This window comes from Pteropus vampyrus, unplaced genomic scaffold (genome assembly GCF_000151845.1).
Source record: "Pteropus vampyrus isolate Shadow unplaced genomic scaffold, Pvam_2.0 Scaffold2, whole genome shotgun sequence".
In the NCBI taxonomy this organism is placed as follows: domain Eukaryota; kingdom Metazoa; phylum Chordata; class Mammalia; order Chiroptera; family Pteropodidae; genus Pteropus; species Pteropus vampyrus.
The window spans coordinates 25,527,254-25,546,004 of NW_011888783.1; the positions used below are offsets into that span (position 1 = coordinate 25,527,254).

Genomic DNA, 18,751 nt, shown 5'->3' on the forward strand with positions numbered 1-18,751 from the left:
GAAGGGACTGATTTAACTTGTAGAGGAGATTTATTTTGCATTTTGCTCAAAATTTGATAGGCTTTTGGCAAGTGTATGAAACAGTCATAGATTTGGCAGTCTTCTGCTAGCAGATTTGAAATGTTCAATCCTTAAGAACTGCTGCATCGTTAGGTTATGCAAAACAGGGTGCAATTTTGTAAATATGCCATCTTGTACTGATTTGACATTTGTTCTATTATCCCAGAATATGCCAAAGGGAGAGAGACCTTCAGATTTAAGCCAAACCTTAACTTGTTTGTTGAGTGCTGATAAAATGTTGACTGCTGTGTGATCTTTAAAGAAGCCAGTGTTGTTTGCTGAGGCCTGAGGTAGAGCCCCCTGTCGAGCTGATGGGAGCTCTTTCCTTGGCATCTCGTGCGGACAGTTGTTTGATAGATGTAAACAAGTAAAACATCTGATATAGTGGGTTGAATTGATTTTTTCTTAAATATTTTCCGTGGCCTCTGTTTTCGGAGGCATTAGTGGTGCTTCTCCAAATAGCATCATTTAATATTCTTTATAAGGCTTTGGTTTCAAGTGGGAGAATGCGCAGAGAAGTCGGTACACCCTAGGTAATATGTCTGAAGTACCAGACTATCTGTTAGACCAGTGGCTCTTTGCTCTTTCTACAAGGGCCTGGAAATAGTGATGAGTTGTCTGGCTCTGAAGGGACATAAAAATGTGATGTTAGAGGGAATGGGCTTTCAAGTTAGATAGTCCCGTACTCAGTTCTAGTTCCAGCGCTTACTAGCAGTATGAGCTTGGGGAAGCTACTTAACCCCCCTGAATCTCAGTTTTTTCTCATCTGGATAGTGGGGGTAATCAGACCTAGCTCACATGGTTATTGAAGGGATTAAATGAGATACTTGTGCCTGCCATGAAGTAAGCTTTCAAAACATGGCATCTGCCACCCTCAAGAAGCACATTGTCTTTATGGTTCCTAGATGGCACAAGGAGCAGCTTAAAAATTGTTAGAACTTCTGTTTCTCACAGTGCTTCCCCAACTCTTATCAGCTCTCTTTTATTTCAAAAATACAAAGGTTTATTTGTTGGAAGGTAACTGAAGAACCAGCATGATCCAACAAGCAGCTACAGATGGTTCTTCTTGGGGCTTGAAGGAAAAGCTCCTTGCAGAGATGCTGTGGAATCAGCACTGCCACTGGACCAGTCCTTCCCACTTCGCTTTGCCAGACTGTTGCTGGCAGCGGGGCTCCCGGAAGTTTCTAGCCTCAGGAGGATGCCAACTGCACCACCATTGCATCCTTGCCCATTTATCACTCTGAGCTTCCTTTTTAGTAGGTGGTGATAGACTCTTCGGCTTCTAACTTAGTCATCCATTTCCTTTTTATTTGTTTCCATCAACAGCAAATAAGGATTATCTTATTTTGGTGGGTTAAAATAACACCATTAAATTGTTTCTGATTGTTAATCATACTTTCAATTAATGGATGCATTTCTTTCCCCGGCTTTGGGTGTTGACTTTCACAGGTTAAAGTACACCATACAGTGGACTTTCAAGAGTTTTTCTTGATCGAGAAAACAGGATGCTCAGTCTGGTAGGCAAGGTGACACCGCTGCTTTCTTTCTTTTTTTTTCTTTTTTTTTTTTTTTTGAAAAAAAGAATGTTCGCAGCAGCCTTAAAGCGGGTGTGTGCCTCCGGCTGCCTGTCTCCCTCACACGGCAAGGTCCCTCACGAGGCTTCTCCCAGTGAGCAGGGGGAAGTGTGCTTTGGAAATGGCACACTTATCTTGCAGTTGCAGGAGAAGCTTTTGTTTTATTTTTCTCTTTCTGCATTAAAGTATTTGTCTTTCTTTCTTTGTAGTGTAATATTGTTAATGTAAAACAATTTGCATCATGACACTTTTATCACAGTTTTCGTCTTTTTCTCAGTATGTTGCATTTCTCACCATGTCTAGTTCATCACAGCTACAGTGTGTACATCACAACATTTATCTTAGGCTCAGGGTTTTACTTGTTTATAAAAATTGTCTTCTTTCAGCCTGTATTCACTCCATTTAAGAAAAAAAAAAAAAAAAAGGCAGCCAGAAACTGTTTTGGTCCAAACTCCAGTAGTTATCACATTCCTTGCTAACTGTCCTGCGTATTTATTTATATGTCTCCTAACTATTACTCTATGTTTCAGTGACATTTCTCAGTTTTATGGTTCAGAGAGGTTGTAGGAGCAGCTTTGGCTGTTCAAGCTGCCAAGAAGGAAGGACTGAAATTTTTGGAGGTGAGGTGAGGTGACGCAGCTGTATATTTGGGTCAGGTCTAGGTGTTAAAGTTGACTATCTTCTGCAAGCAAAGAGCTCTATTTAATGTGGGGAGAAGCAAGGCAGAGGACACAGCAATGCAGTCAGCACAGGCTGAGAGCAGGACTAGCAGGAAGCATCCTCCACGAGGAGTCTAATAGGGCACAAGGGCCTGGGGCTCAGATTATTAAAGTTCACTATCGGGGTTCAAGCCCCAGCCTCTCCTGTCTCTAGCTTAGAATCCTACACTGTCCTTTAAGGAGATTGATTTTGATCCTTTTTTCGTCTCTGAAGGGTAAAAAAATTGCTCCGGCTTCTATTGCTGCTTTAGGCTCTGCCTCATTGGCACAGTCAGAAAAATATGCCTCACAAATCTCACAGGGCTGTGCAGACCCAGCTCTCTTCCAATTAATTCAGTCTGAGAAAGCCTGGGGACACAGGAGCCAAAAGGTACCCAATGTATCTGTGTATTGCAAATTCGAGGACAGTTAATTAACAATTTATTTCTCACTGCTCCATTGCTGTGATATCACATCATGAGAGGCATAGGAGGTAGAAAGGGTTCTGCTGTCAGACGGTGTCCAGCTCTGTCATCTCCTATAGATGTAACCTGCTGCAAGTTACTCACTTCTAAATCTCATTGTCTCCACGTAGAAAGCAAGATTGCCAGATATCTCATGGAAATGTTTTGAAGATTAAATAGAGCAGTACTATTATAAACGCTTTACGATGCTCACCACAGTGACTGACAGAGTAAACACTCAATGTGAGCTACTGTTGATAATGGCACAGTGTATGCGTTGAAAGTGGGTAAAACATATCTCAGTAAGTTTCAGAATGAGAATATTTAATTCCACCTACCCCAACTGTTCCCACTTGCCTCTGAAAAACCAAGACCAAATATAGTGACTAGTACAAGTGCTTAAATTTCTTTCATTTACTCATTTGATTAATATTTAGAACTGTATTAGGTACTAAGAATAGAGAGATGAACAACATGGACAAATCCTTTTTCTTATGAATCTTATTGTTTAATGAGGTATATCACAAATAAATATTGATTGACTAGGTGAAAATAAATGAGTGGGTAGAAGAATGAATGGGGTAACATTGAGATGGATGGATGGGTGGATGGATGGATGGATGGATGGATGGATGGATGGTTGGATGGATGGATGGATGGATGGATAGATGGATGGGTGGATTCATACCCGAATGGATTTATCTGGGACATCTCACCAGATAAAAGATTTCTTTAAAACGAAGTAAAATAAAAGTATGAATGAGTCTTAGGTGTTTCTTTCTAAAGTTCATGAGTAAATTCTCGATGTGGATCAGAAATGCAATATGGCCAGGACAAGTAGGAACAGCCTGCACAAGAGTTGGAGGGCATCTGCTTTAAGCTTTCCAGGACAGTGTGCCCTTGGGAGCCTCAGTCAACATAAACATGTTGGGTGGCTCTGTCCTAAAATTTGTCTCTTGATTCCTATTTGTGTGAGGGAGTAAGAGAAGTTATTCTTATTCCAATTTTACCAAAAACCAGGCTCAGAGCCCAGCCTGTCTCCAGGTACACAGTTCACTGATATTGAAGCTGGACTAGAATACCACTCTGACCTTAGCCCCATCCAGTTTCCTCCCGGACCACTAGGGCTTCCATAAAAAATACTAAGCTGGTGTTAGCTACAAAGATACCTATAAAATGCAAACCTTTGCTCTCACAAAGTTGACTTTGATTTGCCAGGATTCTATGGGACTAGCTGGCTCATTTTAAACCTGTAGGGAGGCTACTGGCCCTTCCCTTGCCCCATCTGTAACAAGACAATAGAAGCAAACTCTAGCTCATCCCTTCCCAAAGGCACTTAAATGTCTGTGTGGCATTTTTACCTTCATCCCGACTTTGTAAACAAGATTTCCAAATGAAGATCAGATGACCAGTTCCATGCTTACTAAGGCTTTTTCATCCAAGACCTCACCCTCATTCTGGAAGTCCTACCTGACCGAGGCCACAAAGCAGTTCAAAACACTGACCTCCCAATTTTTGGTCCTATTTCCTTGGCTGATTTGGGAGCAATTTGATTCAATAGCAGCATTTCCTCCAATACAGTATGAGGCAGACAACGACGTGCTGATTTCCTAAGGCCATTCTTGATCTTTTTCACCCCTTTCTCCTCCCATATGTTACATTTGCCTAGGTTTTAAACATCTGTTTCACAAGAGGTATACTTGCTTCTCATTCAGAGCCTAGCAATGTGGACCAAAGTTCATATGACATATTGCAGAGTATGTTTAGTTGCAAATACTATGTACAGGCTCTTTGAAATGAAGCATGTATGGCACCATGTGACACATGGTTGCCATGGCAATACACTTTTTGGCTGAACTACAGCATAAGCCCATGGAACATACATTGCTAATATGAGACTCTGCCCTGTGTTAATGCATAGGACACAGACAGTCTGGGATCTGGGACTCGAGGGGTTTTGCATGTAGCCTAGGTGGCTGGTACCCTTTTCCTGCATGTGCAGGGAAGATGTGGCATCCCTCCTTTCCAGTCCTGTCTCCCAGGGACAGGGCATGCTATGCATTCTGCCATGCATAGAGACAGCATTTGCTTGAATATCGGTTTGCTATATTTTGTATCAAAGGGGGCCCCAGCTGAAAACATTTTATTTTGTAAACTGAAGTGAAAAATCAGTTTATGGCAGATCTTTTTTTGAATAATGACATTCTTTTTTTCCCTATTCCAGAATTCAACAGTCATGAGCAGAGCTGAAAATTTTAAACAAGTTGAGTACCTCCTTATTCATGGAACAGCAGATGGTGAGTTTCAGTTAATTAGACTTTTTAGTATCACAGACAGGTTTGCAATTTCACTACTGACAAAACAAAAGCATGAGGGGCAAGACTGTTACATTTACTTCAATAAAACAGTGTTGCTTTCCACAACTCACTTGTCTTGGGCTAAATGGGATGCTGAGTCCTGGAACTTCAAACAGTCCCTTTCTTCTTGAGCCTTTCCCACCCTTCCGTATCAGAAAACTGAAGCTGCTATTAGTGACTTTATGCTTCCTTTCTCTCCCTGCAGATAACGTTCATTTTCAGCAATCAGCTCAGATCGCCAAAGCTTTGGTGGATGCTGGAGTGGATTTCCAGGCAATGGTATAGCAAAACTTTGTGCAGTGGGAGGGAACTTGCTGGTGGGTCTGGTTTCTCCTCTCTGGGATACTGCGCCTCACAGAGGTCCCAGGAGACAGGGACAGAATTAAAAGAGTTATGTTTCCAATGAGGAGTTAGAGAAGAGATATTCTTGAGCCATAGACACAGTAATGTTGAATGATATTAGAGAGCTGGAGTTGAGAAGCACAATATTGCATAACCTGGGAGTGTCAAAACTCTGCTCTCCTGTTCATGTGATTGTTCAGTCTCTCCCTATTTTGATTCAAAAGTAATCATTTACTCAGTAGATGTGTGGCAGAGTAATTCTAAAGTGAAACCAGCACGATAATAGCTCAATTCAAATATGAAAATCCATTTCTGTCTAGTATGTATTACTAAACATTCTAACAACAGTGGGATATTAATAAGCAGCATGCTTCAGGTTTCACAATTGCCATGTTATCTTTTGTTGAACAACCACAGGCAATAAACAATTAGGCTTATTTTATGAAGTTGGAAATAGCTAGAGCTGTTGTTGCCTATACAAAAGGTTTCTAGATATTAAGTCAAATTCATTTTCTGCACTAGACCTTTTCTGATTAAGAAGAAAAAATTATATATACACACACACATATGTATGTATATGTATGTGTTGCACTAAATGTTTTTGTGTAAAATGCTTTCTTGTCTGTATTAGCTAGAAAAGCCTGCTTTTCCTGTCTTCTAACATACATACTTTTCTCTGTGCTCAGTTCAAACGGTGCCCACTGTATAGGAGTGGGACAGCCATTTGCTACCCGCTCCGCTCGACCCCCGCCCCCGCACAAAAAAAAAATCTGATAAATGGCCTTTGTGTCAGAGTCTTATAAGAGGTTGAGGTTTATTTTTTTACAAAGAAAAAACATGATACTTTAAGCAATTTTTAAAAGTTAATTTGTTACCATAATATATGTTTGCTTAATGAGGTATGAGTTGATAAATTTTTGCCTCAGGTCATCATCTCTTTCTACAAAAATGTCAGACATACAGATAAAAAACTGCAGTGAAAAATCTAAGTGTTTGCAAATAACACATTTGACTTTTGACTTTACTATGTTAAACACATATATGGAATACTGAAACAGAATTTTCCAGTTCCTTAGTTATGTATATTCTTTAAAATTGCCTTTTAAAACCCCAATTATTTTAATGTTTTTATATTTAATATAAATATTATTAAAATGTAATTTATATTTTAATATAAAATGTAAATATTATTAAATATTCAATATTTAATAATGATAGTTTATCTAACCACAATGTAGGAGAAATTTGACACTTGATAACACTTAATTAAAACTAGCAAGCTTAATGGAATAAACATTCCCTCCTATGCATCCTAAGTGTCCTTTGAGTGAAATTTTCAAGTGGATTTGGATATTTTTATTAAAATATACATATCTCTAAAGCACTATGCGGTAAAGCCAAATTTACAGTGAGTTTTCCCTGTACTGTCTGTAAGACAGAACGACATGCCCTGGAAAAGGTCTGGGGGAAATACATACCCTCTGTGATCACGTTTGGGTTTATACACTCATTAGGAATTAAAACATTGTTTTATTCTGCGTGTACTCATGAGAGCTCATGTGAATTGACTGGGAAAAGAAAGATAACTGACTTCCTAATTCTGACCTTTTTCTCTCTCCAGTGGTACACAGATGAAGACCATGCAATCGCTACCAGCACAGCACACCAACATATATATACTCACATGACCCACTTCATAAAACAGTGCTTCTCTTTACCTTAGCACCTCGAAAGAGCATGCCATTTAAGGCTTATTAAAAACCGTTTTGTTATTATCTTAAAACTGCACTGTCAAGATGATCTTAAAAAAAATATTCAAATCAAGAAATGTAAGGTTACCTTTGTTCCCAAATTTCATATCTAGAACCCTGAGTGGAGACTTCTGTCTTTGCAACAGATTATTACCTTGCAGAAGTTTGCATTATTCAGTCTGGTTTTGTTTATTATTTAAAATCATTTCCACATCGGTTGCTAAAATGATAAACATGAATTGTTTTTAGGGGAGCTTTGCATAAATTTCCTGGGAAGAATTTTATTTTTTTCTGACTGGACTCGTCTGAATCTTGTTCTCTTCTTTAAAGAAATGGCAAGATGTGTGCAGTGATGTCACAGAAGCAGGGGTAGGAAAAGAGGGGGCAGGAAGAGAAGCTAGCTGAGGATGGCTGGGAACCCAAGCCCAAGCACGCTGACCCGACCAGGCTTTTGTCAGCTCCTCTCAGAGAAGAGCTGTTCATAGCCAGACTAGCACAGTTTTCTGAGAAAGACTACTCAGACTGTCTCAGGAAATCACATATGCAAAGTACTGACTTCTGAGTAAAACCACAGCAGTTGAATAGACTCCAAAGAAATGAGAGGGAAACTGCCAACAATGCAAGGCCCCAGGTGCCAGTTATGGCTATAGGTGCTACAAAAACACAGCAAGGGTGATGGGAAAGCATTGTAAATGTGCTTTAAAAAATACCAATGTTTCCCCCTGAAAGAGGCAGCTTGGAACTGAGATGTGAACACATCAGCTTGCCCTGTTAAAAAATGAAAATATTTGTATCGTAAATCCTAACTTGAAGAAGTCCTTGCATCAGTTTTTCTTTTTTCTATAATTAAAAGAATATTTTTACTTCCTTGGACTTGTTTTTTAAAATTGACAAAAACCCTACAAAGTCCTAAGTATTATTATTCCCATTCTACATACTGTAGAATTTCTCCTGGTCATTTAATAAACATGTCTTCATTTTTTCAGAGGTAATGAGTTTTGTATCTTGAATCAGATCTAAACCACATTGGCATATGGACACATTTATCCAGAAAGGCTCTTGTTTATTTTGCTTGTTATCCCAGACTGTCTTGTAAACATGGAGAGAGTTCAGTTTTTATAAAAAATAGATACATAGAAATGTGTTAAATTAAGCAGTTCATTGGGTTTTCATCCAATACATATATGATTTCTGTTATCATACATATTATATATATATATAGCTTTTGAAAAATCAACTTAAAATAATTTGGGTTATTTATATAGCATATAATTTATAATTTTATGCCAGGGAACTATGATAAGGCACAAATTATAAGAAGAAGTAATATCAACAATATCATCTTGGAGTTCTGATGGCTCAGAAATAATAAAAAGAATCAGTCAATCACTTAAGCGTTTGACTATTTTTGGTTGATATAACTATATTAATGAAAGCACAGACTTCTCATGCTGACTTTAGCTTAGCAAATAATGTCTAGCTAACTGAGGAAACGTGATCTTCCTTTGCTCATTTGCAAAATCGTCTCATTTTTAAAAACTTGATTTTATAAACTTAAATTTAGCTTCAGACCATTTACTGGAAAAAGTTGTCCTGGACAGAGTGAGCTACAGCATGAATATCTTAAAATGGAAGAAATAGGAAAAAATCTTTCAATTTGAGACTGGTGAGTGATATATAAGAATGGATGGAGGATTGTGAAATTCAGCTTCAACTGTGTTTTCAGAGCATTTTAAGTCTCAAATCCCATTCATCCATTGGAACCATAAACTGACCTTCAACTCTATAGGGCTCTTGTCATACTTTTATTTCTTAATAGAGTTTAATCATTATAAATAGCTAGACCAATCTTTTCAGAATTCTATATCCAGAAATAGTAGTTATAGAGCATATGTTCACATACTGGACTAAATTAATAGTCATAAAAACAAATTAAAGAGAAATTCTCCTTACATCTAATCAAAACCATATATTGTACAATTTCAGATATTGTACAGATACTAAGGTCATTGACAGTATCAGATGTTAGCAATATCAGATATCATAAAATATCAGATATTAATTAATAAGACCTTTGGACAATAGTAGATATTGTACTATATCAGGTAATATATAGATATTAAGACCATTGTATAATATATTATATAATGTTATACAATGTCTGACTTGATATTATACAACTATCGTACAATATCAAAACTATATGAATTCATTGTTCCTTTAGTGTCTAAATATGTTAGATGTTTTCTCTGGAACCCTAGTACAAATATTTTGCATAATTAGGGTTGCAGATGGCAATGATGTGACTGAAGTTAAAGTAGATTTCATTTGAACTTCATAGGAGAAGTTTTACTCTCCAATAAGAGTTTCAAATTAGCTTATTGGAAAAGGAAGTTAAAGAAATTGACAAATAAATTAGAGATAAACTTAATCCGAGGGCAAGCTTGAAACACAGGAACTAATGATAACACTAAACTGTGCAGATTTGCCTGTCATGGACAGCTGCAGCCTCAGCAGGCACATGGATGCTAAGATTCCTTTCGTGAACAACTTGTTGGAGTGTACCAGTATGCGTGAATACATACACCAAAGGAAGGGAGATCTGTTCATATCTCTCCTATGAATACAGAATTCGTTTCAGTTTCGACCAAGAGCTTTAGAAAAATCACTTTGAAAATTATTTTTGAACATTCTTTTTGGTTGGAAACCTTGCAAAAAAAATGATTATATACCTCCACACTTCCTTAAATAGCAGGCATAGCACATAACTCAATGCAACATTGATGACTCAAGGCCACCACCATAAAGATCAATTATCTTCGCATCAGGATGTATGTCATTCTAAGTGTTTCCTTTCTTATTCACAGGTGGTCACTGAGGCTACCAGTTCTACTGTTTGACATCTGCTGCTTTTGCTCTAAGATGATGTGAGAATTTCAATTAACAAAACTACTAGATTTGTACAATATTTAAGATTTAACAAGCTCCATATGAAAAACATGCCAAAACACATGAATGTTTTTTTCATAAAGTAAGAGAATTTTACCCTGCTGACTTTGTGAGTTCTTTTAGCAGCATCCGAGACCTTTATACATACATCCTCAATGGAGTGTGTATTCAGAATTTCTGAAGGATACAGATGGTTGAGAATAAGAGATGAACATGGGTAATAAAGCATAACCTCAATACTCATAAGAAAAGATCAGAGTATGGTATTAATAAGCTCAATGTCATGCTCAGTAGAAATTTATCATCTTTCTGCACATCACTTTTCTGTGATAATATTGAAATTCAAACTCAAGAATTTGAATTAATAAAAAGAAAGATAAGTTCTTTACTGTTAAACTGAGAAGGATATCTTTTCTGGTGTTTCAGATTTTAAACTTCAATAAATTCAATCAAAGTTCTGATTCTACATAATCTTTCATCTGAACATTCACCCCACCTCTGTCAGATATTTAAAACATATGTATTGTGAGAAATGTGACCCATCAAAACACCAAAACCTGAACGATTTCATTAAGTTTCTCCGATCCAAAGTCATGATATTCGTGACTCGCAAGCAAAACAAAAAGCATTTCATTGGGTAGGTTTGGTTTCCAATGTTAATCACAGAAATACAAATGACAAAGAAAAAATAACATACTGAGAGGAAACATTACACATCTTAACCTGATTCTGGTTGCCTAAGCTAGAATGAGTGCAGTGTTAAATGAGGAAGGCAGCCATACCTCGCCTCCTACTGGAGATGCAGAGTACTGCAGATGGGGTTCCATGGACATGGGTTGGAATCTCAAAGCCACCACTCATAGTAAACATTTTAAAGACCAATACTTAGCCTCTTTGAACCTCAGTTTCTTAATTTAAAAGAAGTACAAAAATACCTACTTCACAGAGTTTGTGAAGATTTATATATTGCTGTGAAGATTTATATATATAAACTATGTCTGGCATTGCATCTTTGCCTGGCACCTTCCTTTCTCCTTTTCCCTCCTTCTATTCACAACTATTTAGCTGCATCTCCTAGTTTAATGACTTCAGAGAATGCATAGGTTCTAACCATGAGACTCTGTGTCTGCAGGTGTTGGGCACACCTTCAAGAATAAGTATTTTTGTTCTCATACTGACATGTCAGTGAGAATCCTTTTTGGGTCTTTAGTCATTCTTAATAAACTGAGCAGCAGCATCTGCTGATATATTTTGCTTATAATTCTGTTCACAGCTTTTGCTGGGTGGATAAAAGAGCAGAACACAGAACTAGGCCCTGAGAGTTACAGAGGAGGGATAAAACACTATTCCTACCTTCAAGGAGCTTATAAACAAATGAAAGACCTAAGCCATATGGCAAAAATCTATGACTACACCTACACCAGATAGCAAGAGTACCTAGATACAAAACTAAATCTATGGTAAAAAAAAAAAATGGATATAATGAATAGCATGAAAGGATAGGCAAGGAGAGGTATTTTCTAGACCCAGATGATCCAGCCATTGGCTGAATTTCGTACTACACTTAGATTTCTTTAATAGTCTCAGGATCATTGTTGATACCATGTTTTTCAAATACAACTCAAAATACATATAAAGGAATGGTCTACATAAAAAGATTTACAATAAAGTTATTGTGTCTGGAGTGACTTATTAAGTGTTCAAGGAGTACACTTGAGCCTGTTTGGTTTCAAACATAATAGAAGTTTATAGACCACTCACAGAGTTTGGTTTGAGCCTCCGAGAGTCATCCTGGGAGCCAGATCCCTAAGGAAGTGATTCCTCTTTTCCCCACAATATTCTCTACTATCCTGCCAGCCGAATCCTTCCAAAAGTTCATGCCTCTCCATGACTCAAAACTCTTAATGGGTAAAGTTTGAATATCCTAATATAGTATTTAACATCATTTATAATGTTTTCAACTTGTATTTCTACCTTTTCTTACAGATCTCCACTACGCTCTTGACACTCCGTCATATTGGGCTGTTTGCTGGCTTCTAAATATGCCACATATCAAATATGTCAGGCTCCAGTTATACTACATATTTTATTTTTTAATTTCATTTTTATTTCAATAGTGATATGAGTTTGAGAATCTTTGCAGTTCTTTGAGTAGGTTTCCTTCCCCATTTCCATCCTAATTCATATGCTACTTCTTATATAACATTTTCCTTAAACTCTGCCCTACTCAAAGTTCCATCCTTGAATTACTCACTGCTTTAATCATACCACCAACTTGGTACATATCACATTATGTTATAGCTATGTGTCTAACCTGCCCTTAGAAGCAAGGATCTCACAGTCTCATTTCAAAGTTCCAGTACCAAGGATAGCGGCCAATGTACTAATAGAAACTGAATGAGAGAGACGGTTGTATCAGTGAGCTAGAGCTTTCTAAGGAAAATATCCAAAGATATTTAAATAGAAAGAGAAGTAGGTCAGTATAGATAAGTAAAAAATAAGCCATACTTTTAAGAGCCAAGAATAATTCTAAAAATCTAGGGATCATGTTGAAATACAAGTTGGTTGTCATTTGTCAGTGGAGAGTTTCTTTCAGGCTATGGATTTAAACTATGCCAAGGAGACATTCAGATTATATTTAGGAAAAAATTTCCCAATATCAAAGGCTGTTAGATGGTAGCAATTACAAAGTAAACTCACAAATCAAGAGAAAAATATTAATCCGTATGTTAGAGTTCTGAATGCAATTATCTTCCCAACAGACAGCCAGATGGCTACAAAAGAATAATGGTCCCACCTGACCTATTGCAACAGAGTGGAGACAAGTTTTAGGAACATAGAGGGTAAACAGAAGGCTAAGGAGTTCCAAACATGGGAAATCCTGCTAATGTCTTGGAAGATTTTACTGGTCATGAGAGCAAGGCTATTTGCACCCACATCACTGCTCTCTGGGGAAATAAAGAGATACACTCTAATATAGCTCTCAAAATATTCTGTTCATAAAGTTCAAATTGTATCAGTACTCGAAATATCTTTACATCAGGGGTGTCTAAATTTAAATATTAGGTTCAAACAGTCAAAATGTTCCACATTGATTTACTGATTAACAGTAAGAGAGAAAAAATAAGACACTTGCATCACAATTTAAAATGTGCAAGAAAATTATTTAAGATAAATATTTATTTCCACATAACATTTCTTAGTTGTGAAAAACACAATATCCTAGTCACATTTACACATTACTTAAACTTTTCAATAAATTACATTCAAGATATTCACTAATTTTGACCAGGAATCTGAAATTAGGAGGAAATATATAACACTACATTTTTCTTATATTTTATATGATTTCAAAATATTAGAATTAACATAGGGATATCAGTAAAATTCACACAAGAACAAAATGACTATAAAAATACTCAGAAATACAGAATTTCATTGGATATAATTCCTTATTCAAATAGGTCATCATGTGAAGATTTTAATTCAATACGATCATTTTTAACAGAACCATTATTAATATATTAAAACACTAGGAGGACTGACTGGCATGTACACCTAGTCTAAGTCACAAAACAATGGGAATGTTTACAATGTAGCATCTGTATTATAAAATAAACAAAGGCAACACATTTGGAATGGAAAGTTTCTGTATTTTTTCCTTGGCATTTATAAACACAGACTTTATTAACTGCATATTCTTCTTGTATTTTTTTAGGCTTATATTCCATAAAAGAAATGGCTCCTTAAAAGATTGTGAGGGAAATTTTTCAAAAGGTATCAAAATGTTGAACCTAACGAAGGCTTGGTTGTTATTTTACTTCCCTCATAAGCTTAATCAGAGGAGGATTTTTTTTTTCACTTTTCATGTACCCTTATACACAGAATATGTAATTAATAGTTTGGAAAAGTGACAGGACTCTGAATTATTATAAAATCGGACACTGAATATTATAAGGTTGATGATCACCGCTCATTCTTAGGAAATAAGAGCACTATGAGATCTAGTCTTTATTAACTTCACATTCATCTAAAATAAAAAGAAATACTGTATTTTTAGTAATGCTCAAAAATTCTTAACTTTTCTTCCTCTTGTATGAGCTTAGTAAAGATGGATTATTTCATATGAACTAAAATATCTACAGAAGCTTCTCAAACAGAATCTGAAATTTTCATTTAAAATATTTTTCTACAACATGCATTTAATTAAAAAGTGGAAAAGAGCTTTGCAGGAAAAATTACAACTGGAGACCTGTCAGTCTAACATTAGAATGTGATTCAGAAGCAGCATTAAGCAGTACATGACGTTTAGCAGCAGAATAACTGTACAGGAGTGGAATTTAATGTACGATGACTCACCATGTGGTATTCCATGAGTACATATATAATAGTTTATTTGGAAAATGTTGTCAGTGGGAAAGAAATTTAACAGCATATTTCTGATAAAGGGTTTTTTTTTTTTGAAAATCTCACAAAACTTACAAAGTTTTTCTAAAGCACTTTGTACAAGCCTAGTATTTGATCATGTAATCACAACTTAAATTTTAAGCAAATACTACTTGACTCTGCATTATTGTCTGATTCTTTTAAACAAGTCGTGAGCGGGTTTCTATATATTTTTTTGAATTACTTTAGGTTTTAGTTATATATAAATTCTTAAGTATTAAATGTATCATATTAAATCAAGGAACTGCATAAATACAATTATTAAAAAAATGCTTCCCAACTAACCTTTTGATTTGGGTCTTTTGAAATAAGTCACTAATGCTAAGCTATAAAAATTAAGAAGTAAGATTACCTTTCAAAACTCTTCTCAATGAAATTACCAAGTATCTTCAGGTCATTACAGTAGGAAAATACAAACTAGGTAGATAGGACTTATCTCTTTAAGAAAGCTATTGCTCTCATAAAACTGACAATGAGAATCCAGTGCTTACAAATACCTAACATACAGCAAGGAACACAGAGGTTCTTGCATTAGCTATTGTATACACTCACAAGGGTATCTCACTGCTCAGTAGTTTAAACACAGAAAATGAAACAGTATTGCACTACTTACAGTATGAAGGTGGATTTGGGATGACAGACAGAATTTACAATACAAGATCAAAGCAGTTTTATTAATAATTGTGGCACTCTTCTCATATATTTGTAAAAAATAAATTGAAGATCAACTCATAGACAAGTCTCCCTGTCAACACCTTTCCCTGAGTCAGCTTTCTTCTCTTTTCGGCTTTCAATGCTACAGAGGGAGGGAAAAAAAGGAGAAATTTATTACTGCAATCCAGCATGGCTACTGTGAGATCTGCTTGCTGAGACACAAAACCCATCAACCCCAAAGCACCACAAGAGCCCCTAGGCATTGCTCTTTCATGCTGTGAAACATAGATAGATAGCAACAATTAAAATCCTCTGTACTCAGTGAGACAGAAAATAAGAACTGCAGGAAGGGGGAAATTCAAAAAATGGAAACTAAAAACCAAAAACCAGACATTTTTAAGACAGTTTCAAAAGCATGCAAGATTAACACCATGGTCCTCATTTGGACAAATGAATCACTGATGATTATTGAAAATGTCAGTCATGCCTCATCTTGAGATAGCACTGACACTGTAAATGACACAAACGAGATGTCGCAGTAGGTGTATATCTGGGCTCTGCTTCAAGTAGCCCATCCTTTGTGCAGGGACTGAACCCCGATCCTTGGTGATAACTGTGTCATGGAGTGTAGGACAGACACATCTCTGTTGGTCTGGAGGAGGTAGTCACCCCGCGCCATCTCTCCACAGACAAATCCTCATCCTGTCCATCAGAGGAATACTGTTTCGCCTCACTCCTTCCAGAATAAACTCATTCCCAAATGGCTTTTATTTTATTTGTTCTTTAATTATTAACTTTATCAATGGGCAAGCTGGTAATGCGACTCTCTTATTTTTGTTTTTTCTTCAATATTTTTCTGATGTACACTTTTCCTATTTTCACGTGGACGTTTTTCACGTGGAAAATTCAAAGACCGTGCTCACATGCAGGAAGCTCACACCAGGAGTATGTGCTTCCAGGGCAGAACTGCTCGCTTCCCAGTAGTTCCAGCACAGGACAGAGCCCCTCATGTCCGAGGCCTGTCTGTGTCCCTTGCTGCTGCTGACAGAAAGGGTAACCCACAGCTGGCCGGCCTCTGAGGCCCTGAACTGGAAGAATCCACATGATTTACTGTTAACTTTGGCCCTTAATATAAATGTATGAAATGGTGGTGGGGAAATCCTTGGTTTTAAAACTCTCTTCCAAGTAATCAAGTGACAGTTAAAACCCTTTTTTTCTATGGGGCCTCCTGTGCAGCTTTCATAATGGTCAATAACTTAGACACATTCTAAGAGCGTGTTTTTTAAATTGTTTTTTCTCCAATGCAAGCTAGAAACAGCCCTTCTCAGTTGTCACCACCACCCGGCACCATCAGGTAAGAAGTGCTGGAGCTTCTGCCATCGGTGGCATGCTGCCAGCGCTGAGAGCTGGTGTGAGCGAGTGTCTGTGGCACCCAGGTTTGTGCCTGCCACACTTCTCAGCACACACTACTTACAGGTCAAAGCAAAGCAACTTTTTTCCCTTTTCTTTTCTCTTTCCATGAGAAGAGATGACAGTGTGCACATGATGTGTTGAGAGCCTTAACTCTGTATTTTTAACTCCTCTATCTGCATGACTCACTTTCTTCTACTTTAAGTTCCTTTCATATGACAAGTGTCTGCTACCCTACTTTCCAAATTAACTTTTCCTTGGGCTCTACCTGGCTTCCAGTCTCTTCTGCCAAATAAAGCCAATGAAAAAAGGCAGCATGGGTCAGTGGAGGAAACCCTGGGCTTGGAGCTTGACGATTACATTCAGTTCCCGGAAGCTAAGAATGAGCTGTATGACCTTGGGCTAGTTATGTAACCTCTCTGGAACTTTGTTTCTTTATCTATAAACTAGTTTGAATTAGATGGCCAAGTTCTCTTGTAGCTCGAATGCCAGGATTCTGAGATTGGTATTCCCAGATCCAGTGAACTCTTATCTTTCCAAAGAATAGGAGATCCTATCTGTAGGAGTCTGCAAGGACAGAAACAGACTGGTCTCTACACATGCACAACTCTTATGTCTGCAATGCTCTGCTCCATAACCTTATGGTAAATTATCAAATTCCCCATGTGCTATTAGTCGCCAAGCAGTAAAAAAGAGATTCAGAATGTCGACTTGAGTCACAGATGTGCTTCCTCCTGATATCCTGCTTTGGTCACACTTGTTTGGGTACAAAGCAACAATTGATTATGATTGGATCTATTTTTTTTTCTCTTTAAAACCAGTGATTTTGGTATTAAATTAGATTTCAGCTCACTATTAAGTAAAATTTTATAACCAGCTCAAAACGTCTGTGAAAAATATTATCAACTTGAGTTATCTTACTTTATGGCTATTACTCTATTCCTTGTTACACTGATTTTTCTCATGATTAATCAATTCTAAACTTCCCTTGAAATAAACATACTACATAAAAGCATTAAATACATACCATATCTATCATGTACTATTGTAATAAATGTATATTATTGCATATCTATTATATGCCATACATATGGCATATATTACATACCTAATGTAACATATATACTATGTTATATAGTTCTCTGCAAAGACCAAGGGATAAAAGATGAATGAGACAGCATCCCTGCCCTTAAGGAGTTACAAGGAAGTGATATTTCAAGAGAGAGCAAACCTGACCCACTACCTCCATGCTGCTAAGCAGTCTTGAAACTGTTATTTTTCAATGACCCTAAAATAGTTGTTACGAACAACATTCACCAAGCAAAGTCACGAGAGGGCCTAGGAAATCAGAGCACAAAGGAAAATCCAGATAGAAGAAGGTGGTGGGAGTGGGGGAGACAGAGAGGAACTGGAAGGGTTGTCCCAGAGCCAAGCCTCTGCCACTAGGGCAAAAACAAACGCTGCTTTTCCTAGTGTTGTCAGGTAACTTTTCAAGAAACGCCGATGTGGGGTGTCAGTTTTATAAAGCAAAGCAGCTGCTCACTTATTCTGATGCAATGTGGTTTTTAATGAGACCTATTTCCACCAATCCATCCAATAAGCTACAGAGGAGCTTGTCACATGTGTGCATAGCACTGTTGAACTAGAATCAAATTAGACAACCCACAGATGTAGTAGAATTTGCAGTTAGTTCTTACTCCCTTCTTTCAGTTAAACTGGATAAAATATTTTTGACAACAAAAAGTAAATGAAATAATGGGTAAAATATAACTGCTATTCTAAAGTCCACTAAGAAAAGGTATCTAGGCTTCTCTGATTGGCATGTAGGATCTATAGCAAGGGATAGGATGGAAAACTAGTGATGGGAGTGGTATCGAAGACTGCATAGAAGACAGCTCAAGAGATACAGACCCTGGTAACCTAGTCTTTAGGGATTTTTTGCCAATGGATACTCGAGCAGGCACAACATTTTACAGTTCTTGGTCATCAAACTTCACTGCCTTCAACAGATACCAAGAGAAAGCAGGAGGGCGTTGCTGTTATTAG

The 18,751-nt window shown here is 37.1% G+C and overlaps 2 protein-coding genes across 5 annotated transcripts in view; one reads left to right on the plus strand and one right to left on the minus strand.

Moving 5' to 3' along the window:
* The window catches only part of DPP4 (dipeptidyl peptidase 4), a 74,341-nt gene extending 65,701 nt beyond the window's left edge, over nucleotides 1–8,640 (plus strand). For all 4 annotated transcript variants that reach the window (XM_011358539.2, XM_023529777.1, XM_011358549.2 and 1 more), the window contains 3 exons: nucleotides 5,021–5,093; nucleotides 5,359–5,432; nucleotides 7,117–8,640. In XM_011358539.2, the coding sequence (XP_011356841.1) occupies nucleotides 5,021–5,093; nucleotides 5,359–5,432; nucleotides 7,117–7,218 (249 nt within the window). In that variant the 3' untranslated portion in view covers nucleotides 7,219–8,640. The remainder of the gene's footprint in view (nucleotides 1–5,020; nucleotides 5,094–5,358; nucleotides 5,433–7,116) is intronic.
* Nucleotides 8,641–13,576: 4,936 nt separating this feature from the next.
* SLC4A10 (solute carrier family 4 member 10) overlaps nucleotides 13,577–18,751 on the minus strand; it is a 178,910-nt gene continuing 173,735 nt past the window's right edge. The window contains exon 26 of the mRNA XM_023528479.1: nucleotides 13,577–15,437. Coding sequence (XP_023384247.1) covers nucleotides 15,371–15,437 — 67 coding nt within the window. The 3' untranslated portion in view covers nucleotides 13,577–15,370. The remainder of the gene's footprint in view (nucleotides 15,438–18,751) is intronic.